This window comes from Muntiacus reevesi, chromosome 15 (genome assembly GCF_963930625.1).
Source record: "Muntiacus reevesi chromosome 15, mMunRee1.1, whole genome shotgun sequence".
Lineage (NCBI taxonomy): Eukaryota > Metazoa > Chordata > Mammalia > Artiodactyla > Cervidae > Muntiacus > Muntiacus reevesi.
In genome coordinates this window covers 15,733,629-15,752,762 of record NC_089263.1, presented here as the reverse complement: position 1 = coordinate 15,752,762, position 19,134 = coordinate 15,733,629, and the positions used below count along the sequence as shown (strand labels likewise).

Sequence of the window (19,134 nt, the reverse complement as noted above, 5' to 3'; positions counted from 1 at the left end):
TCACTCCAGTACTCTTGCCTGGAGAATCCCATGGACAGAGGAGCCTGGTGGGCTGTAGTCCATGGGGTCACAAAGAGTCGGACACTACTGAGTGACTTCACCTCACCTCACCTCACTCTATACTTGGTTCTGAAATGTCCTAGTAGGGAGACAAGCTTGTATTTTTGGCAAAAATTTTCTTAAGGGTCTTGGGGTTTTTTTAATTTTTTTTTTGATGTGGACCATTTTTAAAGTCTTTTTTGAATTTGTTACAATACTGCTTTATTGTATACAATACTGCTTTTATGCTTTAGTGTTTTGGCATGCAGGAGCTTAGCTCCCAGACCAGGGATCGAATCAGCACACCCGGCATTGGAGGGTGAAGTCCTAAGCACTGGACCATCAGGGAAGCTTGTCTTTAAGGGTTTTCAGACACTCCTGACTAATGTTCACTTTCTTGAAGATAACAGAACTATCTGCACCAACCATTCCACCTACAAAAATATTTACTAAAGAAGAAAAAAAAAAAAAAAACCAAAAAACCACATAGCTCCCAAGTTAGTAACACCATCACCTTTGGACTCCACATTTACGTTGCAACATAGGCTGGGCAGAGAGAGGTGGACAATGTCCCCAGAAATCAGGAAATGCCATCCTGGTGAAGTCAGCCACAGATCTGGTTATCCTGGCTTTGGCCATATAAAGATAGGGGTCATGGAAGACCACAGGCTTCAGATGTGTCTGCAGGAGCTGATCTATGAATTTGGCAGTTTCTCTAGTCTTAGCAGAATTGGAAAAGGAAGCACTTATCCTTGGGCAGGAAATTGCATCCATGTCCCAAGCATCCTCTTGGAAGGATGCCTGAATGTTTGAGACATCACTTCGATAAGAACCTATCCCAGGACCATTAGAGTGTACATTTTGGTGTGAATTCATTCCAGGTCCTCTTTTGGAAGTTAGATGTATGTTGCACCTCCCCATCTTCACCCTGCTCAGAAGAGAGGTTTGGACTGGGACTTCTTTTTCTTGTCCCCCGGAGATTTGGTCCTTATTCAAGCAAAGCCCCTTTGGGGAGGCAGCAGTCGGAATGTGACGGTGATTGGCATGCTCAATCCCATCAGAATTCAGATCATCTCCAGGCTTGGACTCCAGTTCCTTCAGGTTAAAAGGGGAAAGGAATATGTCATTGTTTCCTTCCAACAGAGAATGCAATCCGATCCCTGTCCTTACTCTCTGGGCACAGAGCAAAGCATAAATCCTGTCAACTGGAAAGCTTTCTCCAAGGTCAGTCAACGAAAGTCTAAGCTTCAAGAGTGAAAGAAATGGTAGAATCCTAGCAACTCGCATTTGGAAGGGGCATTCAGTGGGTCTAGCACAGTTCTACATGAATGCCTCCCAAGACACCTCAAGCATTTACAGTCTAGGCAAACAACTCACTTACAGAAGCTTCCTTGCACCCTGAGCTGCTTCTTTGCATTTGTGGATGGTTTTGATTATTTTTAAGATATTCTCTTTTACATGTAATTAAAATTTCCTTCCCTGAAACTTTTACCCACTGATCCCCTTCTGCTTTCTAGAGCAAAATACAGTATGTTAACTCTCTTCTATAAGTGGCTTAGCTTATACTCTTAGAAGTGGCTAAATTCATGCTTTATTAAGAATCATAAGAAAAGAATGGAGGTCCAAAAGTAGGTCTAAAATTTGGGTGGGAGCAGCAGTAGCAACAACAACTAGTCACTGAACTGACATCACTAGGTATAAGGTTCTTGATTTGTATCCACTAATAAAGAAACCCTAGAATCAGGCTGGTCACCTTCAGAAAGCCAAGGAGTATAACCTTTCCATTTTGACAAGGGGAAAATTAAATCACCAAGATTTTCACTTGCTTATCAGTGTGTGGGGGCAGATACCTTGCCCACCAGACAACAGGCTGCAATGAGAGCCTTCATCCTACTTCCTTCCTAGGTGCCAGTGTCACACTGTAGAACCTTTGCATGCATTGTGGCTCTGCCATCTTCTCACATTTTTGTTTAGCCTTACGCTTCTCTTTCAGAAAGACCCCAGAAGCAGATTGCTAAAGATGAGTGATGCTTTCCTTGTGGAAACCTGTCTGGCCTCCCAGTGCCTGCAAAGAACCCACTGGCATCACCAAGGAGCAGAACCACAGCCGACATTCTACCTCAAAGCTGCAGGAAAGCTCAAGACACATCGCCTTGTATTGCATTAGTTCTTCCTCAGGTCGGTCAAGACCAGGTTTGGAGCTCAGCTTGTTCACATCTGTTTCCAAGTCATCATCCTGCAATGGAATATTCAAAACATATGTTACCAACAGGCATATGTTTACTCAAAACGTATGCCATCCTGAGAAAGATCGAGGCAAGCTACAGATGTGATTCTTCAGAATCATGGGCACAGTTCTCTAGCCTCCAAATCATAGGGCTAGCCTAGTCAAGGATAATTTAATATGTCAGATTGTATTTCTTAAATAAAAAGAAAGAAGATAATTTTTCTCAGCATTCATGTCAGTTTTTATCAACATTCATCACAAATAAATAATTTATGCAAAATGAGATGAACTGGGTAAACAATATAAAAGAATTGCTTTTATCTCATCACCACTTTCTTCAACATAATTTTAATTGTCATATTTATTCATCTATCTACTGATTTAAATAATTCTTTTTGCAAACATTTAATGAGAACCAACTATGAAAGGGTACTAGCCTAGGTACTGAAACCCAGAGATAATGGAATAGACCAAGGTCCATGATTCTATAGAACTTGCCTCCTCGTGAGAGAAGGAAGAAGGAATTAAGAAAGCAAATGCATGAACAAGGTGACTTCGAACAGAGATAAATGTCATGAGAAGAATGAAAGGGGGTAGAGTGATTACGAGTGAGGCTGGGGTACAAGAAGCTGAGGAAGTCACATTTTAACTAGACCTAAATTATAATAAGGGCTAACTAGGCAAAGACTTGGGGAAACGAATTGCTAACCGAAAAAAATAAAAATAAAAAAACAGCTTAAATTTGCTTACAGAAAGAAGGTGGCTGAATGTACACACTCACATACAGAACAAGAATGTTTATGTATGTCTAACTGAATCACTTTGCTGTACACGGAAATTAACAACACATGATAAATCAACTTTACTTCAGTAAAAAAATGTTTTTTAACTTTTACATAGAAAGAAGGTGGTTGAAGCATAAAGCGTAAGAGGAAGATTGGAGGAGTCAAGGTGATGCTGGAACTCCCAGGCTCTGTAGAGGAGGTTATAACCCCCGGCTACAACTTTATCTCTTTGTACATCTAGAAGTTTACCAAGTCACCACCAGCCTTTTCTTCATTGGACCGAGTAATCCCAGATGCTTTATTTCTTCTTCTAGATCATCATTTCATAATAGTTTTACAGTGACGGTGACTCTCCTCCAAACACTTCTCTATTTTGCAAAGGTTATAGATTCATATGGAGAAAGGACACCAAGAATCAAACAGTTTAATCTCTTCATCTCTCTGTGCTTCTCCTAGATCAAGCTTCCCTAATAAAATGGTGGGGGGGGGGGGGGGGGGCTGCGGATGCTACCCTATAGTTTACGAGTCTATTTTGTTAGTTAAGGGAAAATCTGAGCGTCCTGAGAGTCTGGATTATTCTTCCCTAAATCAAATAAATTGTGAAAATAAATGTTTATATTCCTGATTCAGGGGATACAAATGCAATATTTCATCCATCTTCTGCAATTTCCCTCCAAACTTTAAATTAAAAGAAATATGGATTCCCATGAGGTTGATATAACAATATTTTCAGACCCAAATTCCTTAGCCTGGTATTAGAGATCCCAACACTTATCCTTTCCAGCTTCATCTGTCAGATCCTCCTTGCTCACACCACTTCTGCTCCAGCCTCAACCACGCCCCGAGGTGGCATACCCCAGTGGAAATGCATACCCCCATTTCCATACCCCAATGGAAATGCAACCTGGCAGGCATTGAGAAGCATCTCCCTACCAGCAAGTAAGGCCAGTATGTCTGGTGTGAAGAGTGTTCAGTAACCCATGAGTTTCAGGCTAACTAGGTGACCTACTTAGCATTAGAGCTGAAGTTAGCAGTCTGTGGATTTCTCAGGTGGTGCCAGTGGTAAAGAACCTGCCTGCTGGTGCCGGAGATATAAGAGACGCAGGTTCAATTCCCTGAGACAGGAAGATCCCCTGGAAGAGGGCATGGGAACCAACTCCAGCATTCTTGCCTGGAGAATCCCATGGACAGAGGAGCCTGGCGGGCTATGGTACACAGGGTCACAAAGAGTTGGACATGACTGATGACCCACTGCTTCTTTGTTTAAATAAAGTTTTATAATAACACAACCATGCCCAGTCATTTATATATTGTCTATGATGCCTTTCTTAGTGTAATAGTAAAGTGAAGTACTTGTAAGAGACCATTACTTTAAAAAAATATATATATATTTATTCATTTATTTCTTTGGCTGCACCAGCTCTTAGTTGCAGCATGTGGGATCTAGTTTCTTGATCAACCAAGGATCAAACATTGGCCCACTGCATTGGGAACTCGGAGTCTTAGCTAATGGACCACCAGAGAATTCCCCCAGAGATCACTTATGGTCTTTAAAGATTGAATCTTGGCCTCTGAATCTCCAGGCATTCAGACAGGTTGTCAACTCCTTCCATATTTTATAAATACCATTTATATTTATTTAGCAGTAGATCAACTTCTCTGCACTCACAGGAACCCAGACAAGTGTCATCATTTAGGGATTCTGGAACTCATATAACCCAGATAAGGTCCTTCCTCCTCAGATTGGACCTTTCCAGTACTGACTTTGGCCAGCATTAGATTTACATTCAACACCCTTTTTGAAGGGACTAATTTGAATTCTGGCAGACACAATTCCTAAGTTGACCAGATTGACTTCTTTGAAGATAAAAAGTGTGTCTCATTTGCTGTTGTATCGTAATATCATCCCTAAGAACTTAGCAAACTGCTGCACACATGAATCATATCCAAGAAAATACCCAAAAGAAATAAAAAGTTTAAGAGGAGGAAAAAAAAGAAAGAAGAACTTGAATTCACTCTGTACATCCTTCTCTTCTCCAGGGTCTGTCTAAATCTAATGTTTATTTTCGTGAAAGAAAAAACATGGTCAACTCCCAGTTGATATTCATTGCAAGTTTCTCCTTCCTTATGATGACACTTTTCAATCAAAGAACAGTACCCAACCATCCACTCTCAAGACCCTTTACAGATACAAGAAGTTCCTTTTAATCATTCTTTCTAACAGACTCCTCCCAATTAGCAACCAAGATTTTTCAAATAAAAAGGCTATAAGTTAAAGGTCTGGGTCACGTCTCTGACCAGAAATAAATACTCCTGGCTTCTTCCCCATATGCTGCTGCTGTTGCATTGTTTCACTCATGTCCAACTCTTTTCATCCTGTGGACCGTAGCCCACCAGGCTCTTCTGTCCAAGGGATTCTCCAGACAAGAATACTGGAGTAGGTTGCCATTTCCTCCTTCAGGAGATCTTCCTGACACAGGGATCAAACCTGCATTTCTTACATCTCCTGCATTGGCAGGCAGGTTCTTTACCACTAGCGTCACCTGGGAAGACTTGGCCACATATCTAGGAGAAAACGCTGCTGTCTTCTCCTGGAGAAAACAAGTTTGCTGGGGCACCAGTCCCCTGACTTTTGCAACACCCCCAGAATCAAGCCCTTACTCCACTGTTTCTCTGTTTCTCTACAATGCATGCTCACACACTAACTTCTCACCTTCTCTTTGGTTTGAAGGCTCTTGATAAACTATTTCCAGGGTCTCACTCATTTGTCTTATGCTTCCTTCCCAGCTGGATTTATTTATTTGTTTAGATTCCACTCCATCCCAACCCACCATCATCTGCAGAGCCGGGGGGTGGGGGGGGGGGGCAGGGAGATGGTCTGAAAGCTCTCCACCCCACAACCCCATGCTGTGTAAAGTCAGGCACCAGCCTGCAACTTGTCCCTTCACATCAGATGCAAGAGACAACTGACGCTCTGCATCAAACATTCAGTTATCAAAGAGCCCGCAAGAGGGGAGGGAACGTGGCATTGATGAATGACTGCAGCAGTACAGTATTATTCGAATAAGTCAGCAAGCTCTCCATAGGCCTGCACCGGCAAGCCACAGCAAAGAGCCAGTCTGCTTCTGATGACTTCAAAAATGATTCTGCTTATCAACAGAACCCTGAGCACACCGGAATATCAATCACAGCCTTAACCTAGAGACCTGGCTAAGAGCTAGACCCTCTACGTCTGGTACTACCAACAGTAAGGTGGGTGATTATTATGATAGATAATGCAAAAAGTCCCTTTCTCTCTAGGTAGATATGTAGGTGGAAGAGAAGGAAGGGAGGAGGATGGAATGATGGATGGCTAGACAGATGAACAGATAGATACAGGTGAGCTAGATAGACAGATATAGATAGGTAGGTAGATAGATGTGAGATATATAAATTGACATATAGATGATAGACAGGTAGATAGATAAATATATAGATAGATAAAGGTGAAATACATAGAACTACAGATAGAGATGATAGGTAGGTAGGTAGGTCGATAGATACACATGAGACAGGTAAATAGATATATACATAATAGAAAGGTAGATAGATGATAGATATATCAATAAATATAGATATAGATATATAGGTGGGTAGATAAATAGATATGCAATTGATAGATAGACGTGTAGATGATAGATGATAAATAGATAGATAGACAGATTTTTAAACTCAGACTTCATCTCCAGGAATGTCATAAAAGCTAGTGCGTACTTTTCAGTCTTATTTCCCAGGTGTCAAAATTAAAGAACTATAACTTGAAGGGACTTGTTCATAGCCACCAACAGAAATGGAGATATAACTATAACTCATAGATGAATTATCATTTTTCTAGAGCAGTAGCTCTCAACCACAAGGTGATTTCTGCTCCCCTGCACCCCCACCCCCAGAGATATGTGGCAAGTCTTAGAGACAGTTTTGGGCTTCTCAAATACAGGGGACTCAGGTTTGATCCCTAGGTCCGGAAGATCCCCTGGAGAAGGAAATGGCAATTCATTCCAGTATTCTTGCCTGGAGAATTCCATGGAGAGAGGAGCTCTGAGGGCCACAGCCCAGGGGGTCGCCAAGAGTCGGACACGACCTAGTGACTAGACAACAACAAGAGACAGTTTTGTTCATGACTGAGGGGTCAAAGTGGTGGGTGTCACCAGCACCTTGGGCAGTGAGGTCAGGGATTCTACTAACATCCTACAATGCACAAGGCAAGCCACCACAACTAAGAATTATCTGGTCGAATGCCAATAGTACCAATGTTCAGAAAGCCTTTTCTAGACATGCAGTCAGTAAACTGCACCCCACCGTCCCTATTGTTTACACATTTGTCTATGGCTGCTTTTGTGCTACAACAGCAAAGCTGAGTCATTGTGACAGAGGCTGAAAGGTCCACGAAGCCTACAGCAATGATCATTTGACCTCCCCTAGAAAGTTTGCTGACCTCCACTCTATAGCACAAGTTATCAGTGACAGAGACCAAAAGGCACCACTTTCCTGCTGGTTAGGATGTTCACAATACAACCCAAGGAACACAGCTCACATCAACTCAAAGGTAAGTGGAGTTGCACAACACAGTGGTCCTGTGTGTATAGAGTGAGTAGAAAAGGCTAACTTACAAAGGTACTGAAGATCTACCAGAAAAAGTCTCCAGGGTCTCTTTGCCGGAACATCATTCACACTTGTTAAATACACCAACCAGGAGTGTCTCCCTGAGGCGCATTCTGATGGGATACTAGTGCCTAATAAGAGAGCTTCTGATGTGGCAATAAGACTTTATAGGACCTACCAAGATGAAAATGACAACAGCAGCCATCATTAACTGAGCATCAGTACCTGCCGGGCCCTGGAGTGGAAGCACAATGTGAAAGTCGCTCATCCAGGCCAGAACACTGGAGTGGTTAGCCATTCCCCTTTCCAGGGGATCTTCCCAACCCCAGGACTGACTCAGGTCTCCTGCATCACAGGCGGATTCTTTACCACCTGAGCCACCAGGGAAGCCCAAGAGTACTGGAGTGGGAAGTCTATCCCTTCTCCAGGGGATCTTCCTGACCCAGGAATCGAACTGGGGTCTCCTGTATTGCAGGCAGATTCTTCATCAGTTGAGCTACCAGGGAAGCACAAAAGTATGTCCTTACAATTTACTGTGGGTTCAGCTGAACATAGAAAAGAGCATTTTCCTTTGAGAATTGTTTGAGAGTTGATCATTTGAATCAAGGGCAAGTGTACCTACTTCCTCTTTCACATCTTCAGAATCTGAGTCTTTGTCCTCTTCTTCCTCACCATCATCTTCATAATCTTCTAAGTGGGGAAAAAAAAAACAGGTGGGTTGGGATTCTTAGAAGACAATGGTTAGTACTTTTTCTCACAACTAGGAGGCTATTATTAAGTGTACAAGACTTCAATTATTAAATGTGTAATTTGTGCAAATATAGGCATACAAGAGCACTATCTCATGAAGTCTAAAGTGCTGCCTCACGCTGAATGCAAAATGAGTGCAGAATAAAATGACACATGGCTTCCCAGATGGCCCAAGCAGTAAAGTATATGCCTGCAATGCAGGAGACGCAGGTTCAGTCCCTGAGTTGGGAAGATCCCCTGGAGGAGGAAATGGCAACCCACTCCAGTATTCTTTCCTGGAGAATCCCATGGAAAAAGGAGCTTTGCGGGCTATAGTTCATGGGGTCACAAAGATTTGGACAGGACTGAGCAACTTAGCAGGCACGTGGACCATTCTGGCTTCCTCCACCCGATACAGACGTAGTTATGCAACTCACATTGCCAGAGTTTAGTGATCATATACGTGTCAGAGCTGCTATAATGCCAACAGCACTTTGATTGACTCCCTAGTTTTAGTATGAAGGAACTTATTTAAAACAAAAGTCCAAAGAAAGCATCCAGTGTCATTGCAACAAGACGATGCCTACAGAAAATCTGTTCCCTGAAAAAAGGACAAAGTTGAAAAGCACTAGAATCTCCTGACAACAAAACCTTCTTGGACATTGGACAATCACACTGTCAAGTATTCTAACATGACTATGTGGGGTGAAAGTGAAGTCATGTCCGACTCTTCACGACCCCATGGACTGCAGCCTACCAGGCTCCTCCGTCCATGGGATTTTCCAGGCAAAGGTACTGGAGTGGGGTGCCATTGCCTTCTCCTGTACTGTGGGGGTAGTAAACAGCAAAAGTTTAATTTCAATTCCATCCTTGGGGCAAATTCATTCTAGAACCAGTCTGTACAGTTGAGGGACTCCATCATGGGACTGGAAATAGATTTTTTTTTAATCAGGTGAGATGACCATACAGTCATTCCATCAGTTCAGTTCAGTTCAGTTTCTCAGTCGTGTCCAACTCTTTGAGACCCCGTGAACTGCAGCATGCCAAGCTTCCCTGTTCATCACCAACTCCTGGAGCTTACTCAAACTCATGTCCATCGAGTCAGTGATGCAAACTGGCACCAGTTAATAATAAAGGACAAAATTTATGAGCTTGGTGTTACGAAAAATTTGCCTTTTCATTCATCTGTCTAATTAGCTTATTAGATAATCATGGTTAATCTGTAAAAAGAAAAACTGATTCTACTTTCATCCACATCCCTCTGAAATATTATCCAAATGCAAAAATTCATCATAAAGCTTATAGCTATGAGCAAAATGAGTACAGAATAACTACCCACACATTGTGTACGTGCTTAGTCACTCAGTTGTGTCTGACTCTTTGTGACCTCATGAACTGCAGCCTGCCAGACTTCTCTGTCCATGGGATTCTCCAGGCAAGAATACTGGAGTGGGTTGCCATTTCCTCCTCCAGGGGATCTTCCCAACCCAGGGATCATACCTGCATCTCCTGCATTGGCAGGGGGACTCTTTACCACTGAGCCACAGGAAGATCTGTACATCCACACATTTACCTTCAGTTAGAACAGATGGAGTTTCAGAGGTGACGATCCCAGGAACTGGAAACGAATAAGCGCTGCTGGTTGTGACCAAGGGAAGTGGACCCTTAGGGTAGCATTGTCTCAGGATCTGAAGAACAATGGAGATGACAGGCTCCAGACTTTGGTCATCCAGGCAGTTCTAAACAAAGAGAATATCCTATCAGACACCACCATCTTCTGCAGAGCCCCTTTGCTATAATGGTATTTTAGGTAATGAACTACACACAGCCTAAATGCACAGTAAACACCTTTAAGGTAGACAGTCTAATCTGAACATTCTAATGTAGCATTTTGTCTAATGTAGAATCTGCTTTGGTCCAGTCTATCATCTACATTTTTATTTCTCTTTTACAGCTCATATATTACTGGGGTGAATTTAATTTGAAAATAGATTTGAAAGATTTTCAAGGGAGGTTGCACCTAAGGTAAAATATTGTCTAGAAGAGCTGATGGAAGGAAAGGAAATGACATCTTCCTTCAACCATCCATGTGTCACTGTGAATTATCCCCTAAATTAGAGAATGAGCAGCTGAACTGATAGAAGTTTTACTGTTCTCTTTCAGCTATTATCTGAGGGGGAAAATATCAAGGAAGATGTAAAATATGAAATCAGAAGAAAGATTAAGAGAATCCCAAGCACCTGAATTAAATAGCATGCTTCTTCTCAAAGCCCACAGTGTCGATCCCTCTTGGTAGCTACACAAAGCAAAGAAAATTTGAGTTTGCAAGAGGAAACATTTTGATACTGATGGAACATGACAAGATCCTGCTTTTCAGGCACTGTGAAAAATGTAAAAACAAGTATACTAAACTGAGAGAGAAAAAGGGAGTTGGGAGTGGTCAGGATCTCTTTTGCAAAAGCATGACCGTTTTCTTCAGTCTCTTAGGAAACATTTTGTCTCCCGATTTGGTACAGAGAGCTGATTAATGAAAGCCTCCAGTGTGACATTCTTAAAGGGCCCCTAGTAAGCTCTGAGGCCAATAAGTCATAGCAGGAGGTATCGAGGATGCTTTAGAACATGCCACAGGGCAGGGACTGTCTACAATGATGCCCTGCTTCAGGCCCACATTATAGGAAGCCCCACAGGAAAGAACATGGAGGGAAAAAAGTTAATAAAATTTAAGCCATGAATTTAAGCTACCCAAATGACTTCAGAGTAAAATAAAAGTAAGCCAGCTTTCAAAACATGAAGTTCTTAATACAATCAAGAATGACTGGGACTTCCCTAGTGGTCCAATGGGTAAGACTTCACCTTCCAATGCAGGAGATGTGGGTTCAGTCCCCAGTCAGAGAGCTAAGATCCCACATGCTTTGCAATCAAAAAACCAAAACATAAAAGCAACAGGATCAATATTGTAACAAACTCAATAAAGACTTTAAAATTGGTCCACATCAAAAAGAAAAACGAACACTATCTCTCTTCAATGTGCTCAAATAATACCAATCAGGTAACCTGAACCAACAGCAGGAAACACTTTCCATGGAAAATAAATTAGTTGAGGCTATTTCACCACCAAAAGCAAGACTTAGTTACTCAGTCATGTCTGACTCTTTGCGACTGCAGCCCACCAGGCAACTCTGTCCATGGACTTCTCCAGGCCAGAATACTGGAGTGGGTAGCCTTTCCCTTCTCCAGGGGATTTTCCCAACCCAGGGATCGATGCCAGGTCTCCTGCATTGCAGGTGGATCCTTTACCATCTGAGTTACCCAAGAAGCCCACTTCATCACTGGGACTGCTCAAGTAGTTTCAAGAGCTTGGTGAAAAGTACAAGGATTGGAAAAAGAGGGAACTGAATGTGGACGATGAAGAGAGGTGAGTGAGGTGGATGACTGATCAGAGGTAACGCTCTGAGTTACAACTTTAGGAGATATGGTGCCAAGTCCAGGCCAGGGAACTTGCTCAAACCTGCCAGTGCTCTGGAAGCCAGGTCTGTCTATGACGGTCACTGGTATAATTGCTGATGATAGAAACAGTGTTTTAGTTGGTGTGGGATGGTGCAGGTGAAAAGCAAGCGAAAGGATGGAGTCAAATCCAAGTGTCCTGTTGAATTACGCCATGACATGAACTGACTTTGGGTGATGATGTCTACAGAAACCTAGACATTAGGGACAATGTTATATTTGGTGTCTGCTCTACTCTGGAGAAAACATTTATGAATTTGAAGGTGATCCTTGGACTGATACTATGCATAAGATAGACAACTAACGAGAACCTATTGTGAAGCTAAGGAAGCGCTACTCCATGCTCCAGGTGACCTAAATGAGAAGGAAACCAGAAGAGAAGGGCTGTATGTGAGTGTGTGGCTGACTCACTTGCTGCACAGCAGAAAGGAATATGTGCATAAGTACTCAGTTGTGTCCAACTCTTTGCGACCTCAGGGACTGTAACCAGCCAGGCTCCTCCATCCATGGTATTTTCCGGGCAAGAACCCTGGAGTGGGTTACCATTTCCTACTCCAAATGCAACCATACCCCAATAAAAATTAATTAAAAAAATAAAGATGATCCTTGAGTCCAAGTTATTATAATAGAAATGCCTAGATGGCAACCCACTCCAGTATTCTTGCCTGGAGAATCCCAGGGACAGAGGAGCCTGGTGGGCTGCCGTCTATGGGGTCACACAGAGTCAGACACGACTGAAGTGACTTAGCAGCAGCAGCAGCAGATCCTTCGCCAACATTTTCCTAGTTTTAATGCATCATGATCAATACCCAGGTGAGGCAAGAAAGGGCTCAGGACACAAAATTTAAGTGGGCATGCACCCTTTGGCTCCTTCAAATGCAGGGTAGGTGCTTGTGTTGTTGTACAATCAGATGATAAGACTCTAAGATATAGGATGTCTGTGGACAAATATCTCAGAATTGGGGCAAAGGTGACATCTATAGGCTCACTCTTCCCATAACTCCGAATCATCCACCTGCTACTTGAAAAAGATGATGAAATACAAGAATGCTTAAAATATTCAACTCCCGTTTAATATCATTGAGTCAGCTGTGGGATGATAAAGAACCACTTTCATAATACATAAGTGAAATAGCGTATAGCACACAGCTCAGATCAGAGCAAGGCCACCTGAATTCAGATCCTTGACTGCACCCCAACGTTCACTGCAGCACTGTTTACAGTAGCCAAGACATGGAGGTAACCTAAATGACCATTGACAGAGGAATGGATAAAGAAGACGTGGTGCATGTGCACAATGGAGTACTTCTCAGCCATAAAAAGAATGAAATCATGCCACCTGCAGCCACATGGATGGACCTAGAGAGTATCATACTGAGTGAAGTAAGTCAGAGAAGGAGAAATATTGTATGACATCCCTTACATGTGGAATCTAAAAAGAAATGATACAAATGAACTTATTTACCAAAGAGAAAGAGGCTCACAGACTTAGAGAATGAACTTACAGTGGCCGAGGGCGGGGAGTGGGGAAGGGATAGCTAGAGAGTTTGGGAAGACCATGGACTCACTGCTATATTCAAAATGGATCACAAACAAGGATCTATTGTAGAGCACACTGTTCAATGTTATGTGCCAAAGTAGATGGGACAGGAATTTGGCAGGAATTGGCAGAGAATGGATACATGCATGGCTGAGTCCCTTTGCTATTCACCTAAAACTACCACAACATTGTTAACTGACTATACCCTAACATAAAATAAAAAGTTAAATGTTGAAAAAAACAAATCCTGGGCTGATGATGGCTAACTGTGCAACCTGGAATCCTGGTAAGTTACTATATAGAAATTCTCTTTACAGCTTCCTTATCTGTAAAGAGGAGATACTATCAGAACCTCTCTCATAAGACTGTGTCTGAATTAAATGAGTTATACGCAAGATGAGTATCTAATAGTAAACACTCAGTAAGTGAGCTAGGAGGATGCCAGGAGGCATCATTAGGTTCATAAAATCTCATAAGAATCTGAAAAGATCTTAGGAGACCACTGCTAACTCACGGCTGAGTCCTTGAAACAATCCTCACAATAACAAAATGAGATGTTCTAGTGGAAGAAGCACTCAAGGAAGAAATGGTCCTGGGCTTAAGCTCCAGATCACACTGGGCTTCCATGGTGGCTCAGTGGTAATGAATGCGCCTGCAATGCAGGAGGCAAAGGTCCGATCCCTGGGTTGGGAAGATGCCCTGGAGAAGGAGACGGCAACCCATTCCAGAATTCTTGCCTGTTGGAAATCCCATGGACAGAGGAGCCTGGTACGCTATAGTTCATGGGGTCACAAGCAGACTTAGTGACTAAACAGCAACTGCTTCTCACCAACCAAAGCCATCAGCACCTCCTGCCTCGACACTCATGGTCTGACTTCTCTGCTTCCCTCCTAACTCCTCCTCTCATGCCCTGGGATACTCCTCTGCAGTGGCAGCCAGCATGATCCTTGACAAGTTGAAATCAGTTTGAAAGGAAGTAGGGTTTCAGTTTTGCAGCATGAAATGAGCTTTGGAGATTGGTTATACAAGAGTGTAGGGTACTCAACACCACTGGACTATACACTGAAAACTGGCTAAGATGGTCAGCTTCATGTTAAATGACTTTTACTACAATTAATTTTTTTAAATTTTTTAAAAATACTTATTTATTTTTATTTATTTGGTTCTTTGTTGAGACACGTGGGATCTAGTTCCCTGACCAGGGCTCAAACCCAGGCCCTCTGCATTAGGAGCTTGGAGTCAGCCACTAGACCAACATGGAAGTCCCTAATTAAAAAAAAAAAAAAAAGTTTTTAAAGCATAAATCCTATTAAGTCACTCCCCTGCTTCACATCTGAAAGAAATGAAATCTGAATTCCTTTCCATGGTCTAGAAGGCTCTACATGATCTGGTCTTCCCAAACTCTCCAAATCTGTCTTTTTCCCTTCTCTGTACCTGCTTAAAATCTAATGGAAATAATATGTATTTTTATTTTTAATGTATTTAATTTATATTTAATGTATTTAATCTGATGGAATAAGATGTATTTTTTATCATGGTTCAGGGTGCTCCAGACACTCTGGTCCTGCCTATGTCTCCCACTTCACCTCACTTCTTTCCTCTCTTCCTCCCCAGGCTTCTGCCCTACCCACAACCCCAGCACCTGAGGGACGGCCCATTCGCCTTTTTTATCCTCACTCTGGAGCCCTCAGGGTCAGACCTTCACTTTCTCATCATTCAGATTTCAGGCTCTGAGGACTGCTCTTTCACACCAGGCTTAGAGTGGTCCCTCTCCTTCCTCCCTCTCTAGAAACTTTTCAAACATAATTGGCAAATTCTAAAGCCCAGAAGCTTCAATTCAGGCCTGTCTTACATAGAAAAGCCTTTGGGTTAGGACTTTCTGGCTCATCCTTGCCTAGGTCTTTCCTTCTTGCCTGACTCTCCAAAATGTCTTGGTGGTTTCTCAAGTTGGACACTGCATTCCTATCCCCTCTCTACCCCCTGGCTGACTCCCTTGCACTTTCATGCACAAGCCAAGTTTCTCAAGGTGTTCTGGCCTGACTCAAGTGTCAATGACTTCCTTCTCAAAGCCTTCTCTGGTCAGCCAAGACCAAACAGAACTCTCCTTCCTCTGCAGAGCTTGGCCATTTCCACTCTGGCATCCCACCTGCTGCCTTTACACTTTCAATTAATTCTATTGGAGTATAGTTGCTTTACAATGTTATGTTAGTTTCTGCTGTATAGTAAAGTATATCAGCCATACATACATATTGCTCTTTAGTCGCTAAATCGTGTCCAATTCTTCTGCAACCCTGTGGACTGTAACCTGCCAGGCTCCTCTGACCATGTAATTTCCCAAGCAAGAATACTGGAGTGGGTTGCCATTTTCTTCTCCAGGGGATCTTCCCGACCCAGGGATCAAACCTATATCTCCTGCATTGCAGGTGTATTTTTTTACCGTTGAGTCACCGGGAAAGCCCCACATATACGTGTATCTCTTCTTTTTCTCAGTCTTCCTGCCCATTCAGATCACGACGGTGTGTTAAGCAGAGTTCCCTGTGCTATACCGTAGGTTCTCAGCAGTTATCTATTTTAAACACAGTAGCGTATATATGTGAATCCCAGTCTCCCAGTTCATCCTAGCCCTGCTTTCCCTCTTGGAATTCATATATTTGTTCTCTGCGTCTGTTTCTCTATTTCTGCTTCACAAATAAGTTCATCTATAGTATTTATTTGGCTTTCCAGATGGTGCAGTGGTAAAGATTCCACCTGCCAAGGAGGAGACCCGGTTCAATCCTTGGGTCAGGAAGATGCCATGGAGTAAGAAATGGCAACTAGATCCATTAATCTTGCCTGGAAAATGCTATGGACAGAGGAGACTGGCAGCAACATTCCATGTGGTCACAAAGAGCTGGACATGAATGAGCGACTAAGGACACATAACATTTTTTTTCTAGATTCCACATGTTTGTGTTAATGCACGGTATTTGTTTTTCCCTTTCTGACTTACTTCACTCTGGATGACAATTTCTAGGTCCATCCTTGTCTCTGCAAATGAACAATTTCATTCCTTTTCATGGCTGAGTAAAGCAAAGACATCACTCTGTCAACAAAGGTCCATATAGTCAAGATTATGGCCTTCCCAGTAGTCATGTACGGCTGTGAGAGTTGGACCGTAAAGAAGGCAGAACACCAAAGAACTGATGCCTTCGAACTGTGCTGCTAGAGAAGACTCCTGAAAGTCCCTTGGACATCAGGGAGATCAAACCAGTCAATGGTAAGGAAGATCAACCCTGAATATTCACTGGAAGGACTAATGCTGAAGCTTAAGCTCCAGTATTTCAGTCATCTGATGCAAACAGACAACTCATTGGAAAAGTCCCTGACGCTGGGAAAGATTGAGGGCCAAAGGAGAAGAGAGCCTCAAAGGATGAGATGGCTGGATGGCATCACATTTGCAAAGAACATAAACTCGGGCAATCTCCAGGAGATGATGAGGGACAGGGAGGCCTGGTGTGCTACAGTCCAGGGAGTAGCAAACAGTCGGACATGAGTTGGCAACTAAACAACAATATTCCATTGTAAATATGTAACACATCTTCTTTATCCATTTCTCTCTTGATGGACATTTAGGTTGCTTCCATGTCCTGGCTACTGTAAATAGTGCTGCAATTTTTAAAAAGGCTATCATGGCTTACTCTTGTGGTTCTCAAAGTAAGGGTCCCAGACCAGCAGCTTTAACATCACCTGATTACTTACGAGAAATGCAGAATCTTATACCTCAACTCAGATCTAATGAGAAACTCTGTGAGTGGAGTCCAGTTATCTGCATATAAATGAGCACTCTGGGTGATTATGACATATGATTAAGTTTCCAAACAACCAATCGTAGCAATGTTTTAGGTCTCAGAAGCTGTTCTGGCTCCAAAGAGTGAGTGGCCCCTTTATCTGATTATCTCATACAAATTTATTCCACCTGCAATTATCCATTTCTCCAAATTGGTAACTATCTCAAACTATTTCAGGGCATCCTAGCAGGGGTTCTGTTTTAACCTTTCATCCAAATGGTCAGCATTCTTTCTCCTTCCTCGTGCAAAGTTCCAGCAAGATCCCATTATGTTACACACAGCCTCCCTGCATTATGGATAATGTGAACCTCTGAACATTTAAAGGATGCTCAGAGAATCTATGCAAGGATGCAGGACCCAGGAAACAAAGAGGTGGGGTTATTGAGAGGGAAACATGGCAAGCAGTGACCTCAACAGCCAAGTGGAGAACACGGGCAGGATGATGGGCAGGAACTGTGGGAAGGACTCAAAAACAGTTCTTTCTCAGTCACTTTCACGCCTAGTAGACTTGTAATGACACCACAAACACCAATAAAAATGGTACAGGACAGCAGTTCTCCAAGTGTGATCCCCAGTCCAGAAGCAGCAGCATCACTTAGGAACTTGTTAAATAGGCTCCATCCCAGATCTACTGAATCAGAAGCTCCAAGGATAAGGACCTTGCCACCATATAGCGGCTTTGATCACACTCAACTTGGAGAACCTCTGGTGCATTTTACAGAAGCTTGGACTCTTGAGTAAGACCATCATATATACACTAGCATGCACAAAACAGCTAGCTAGTGGGAAGTTACTGTATAGCTTAGGGAGTTCATCTCAGTCTCTGTGATGACCTAGAGGGGTGGGATGGGATGGGAAGGGTGGGAGGGAGGCTCAAGAGGGAGGGGAAAATTAACATAACATTGTACAGCAATTATAATCCAATTTAAAAAATCATCCATTTCAAATCCTTTAGGTAGGTAGTGTTAGTTGCTGAGTCATGTCTGAGTCTTTACGATCCCATGGACTGCAGCCCATCAGGCTCCTCTGTCCATGGAATTTTCCAGGCAAGAATACTGGAGTGGGTTAACATTCCTTTCTCCGGGGGATCTTCCTGCCCCAGGGATCAAACGTGGGTCTCCTGCATTGCAGGCAGATTCTTTACTATCTGAGCCACCAAATCCTTTAAAAATATTGAAATCAGAAAGTCTGCATAAGGTGCTATGCCAGTCTTGGGCTATAGTAAGCATTCAACACAAATTTCCTCCCCCCTGCCTCTTCCATCTCTTCCTTCATTTTCTTCTTCTTCCTCTTCTCCTGCATTTTCAGTGTTATCACCATCAGCTGCAGCAGCAGCAGATAATATGCAATAGTGGCCAAAGTGACATCCCCAGATCCAAGTTTCCACGTTGGCCGTCCTGCAGTTCCCATGCCTTCTCTGGCAGGAGAGGGGAGAGGATAGATGTGAAGCCCCAACTCCAGCACAGCTGCAAAAGCATCTGTGCTCAGAGCCCAGAGTCCAGGTGCTGGGAGGTTCTGCAGGCAACAGAAACCTGGCCACCAAGTGCAGAGTCTGCCTCCCTCACATCCTGCTTCCAGTCCCAACAGTAATTGGAGGCTGGGAGCTCACTGTAAATTTGCTTAATTGGGCGGTTGAGGTCTTTATTGACCTGCTGGGGAACTGCTTCTAGAAGCCTGCTCCTAGGCTCACAGCCACTTTTATGCCTGGGCTTCACTTCCCATCTTCTCCACCCTCTCCGTGTCAAAGACCTGTACCTCTGGGATCAACATCTTCTCTCTTTTCTGCTCTTTTGCTATTTAAAAAAACAGAGATGTGAGAAACAGTCAAAAATACAGAGGGAA

The 19,134-nt window shown here is 42.9% G+C and overlaps 1 protein-coding gene across 1 annotated transcript in view; it reads right to left on the bottom strand.

Moving 5' to 3' along the window:
- Positions 1 to 19,134, bottom strand: part of AGBL1 (AGBL carboxypeptidase 1) — an 889,948-nt gene that overhangs the window by 710,726 nt on the left and 160,088 nt on the right. Inside the window, exons 8-11 of the mRNA XM_065906215.1 lie at positions 9,995 to 10,160; positions 8,315 to 8,382; positions 2,159 to 2,275; positions 554 to 1,134 (exon numbers count right to left, since the gene is read on the bottom strand). Of these exons, the coding sequence (XP_065762287.1) occupies positions 554 to 1,134; positions 2,159 to 2,275; positions 8,315 to 8,382; positions 9,995 to 10,160 (932 nt within the window). The remainder of the gene's footprint in view (positions 1 to 553; positions 1,135 to 2,158; positions 2,276 to 8,314; positions 8,383 to 9,994; positions 10,161 to 19,134) is intronic.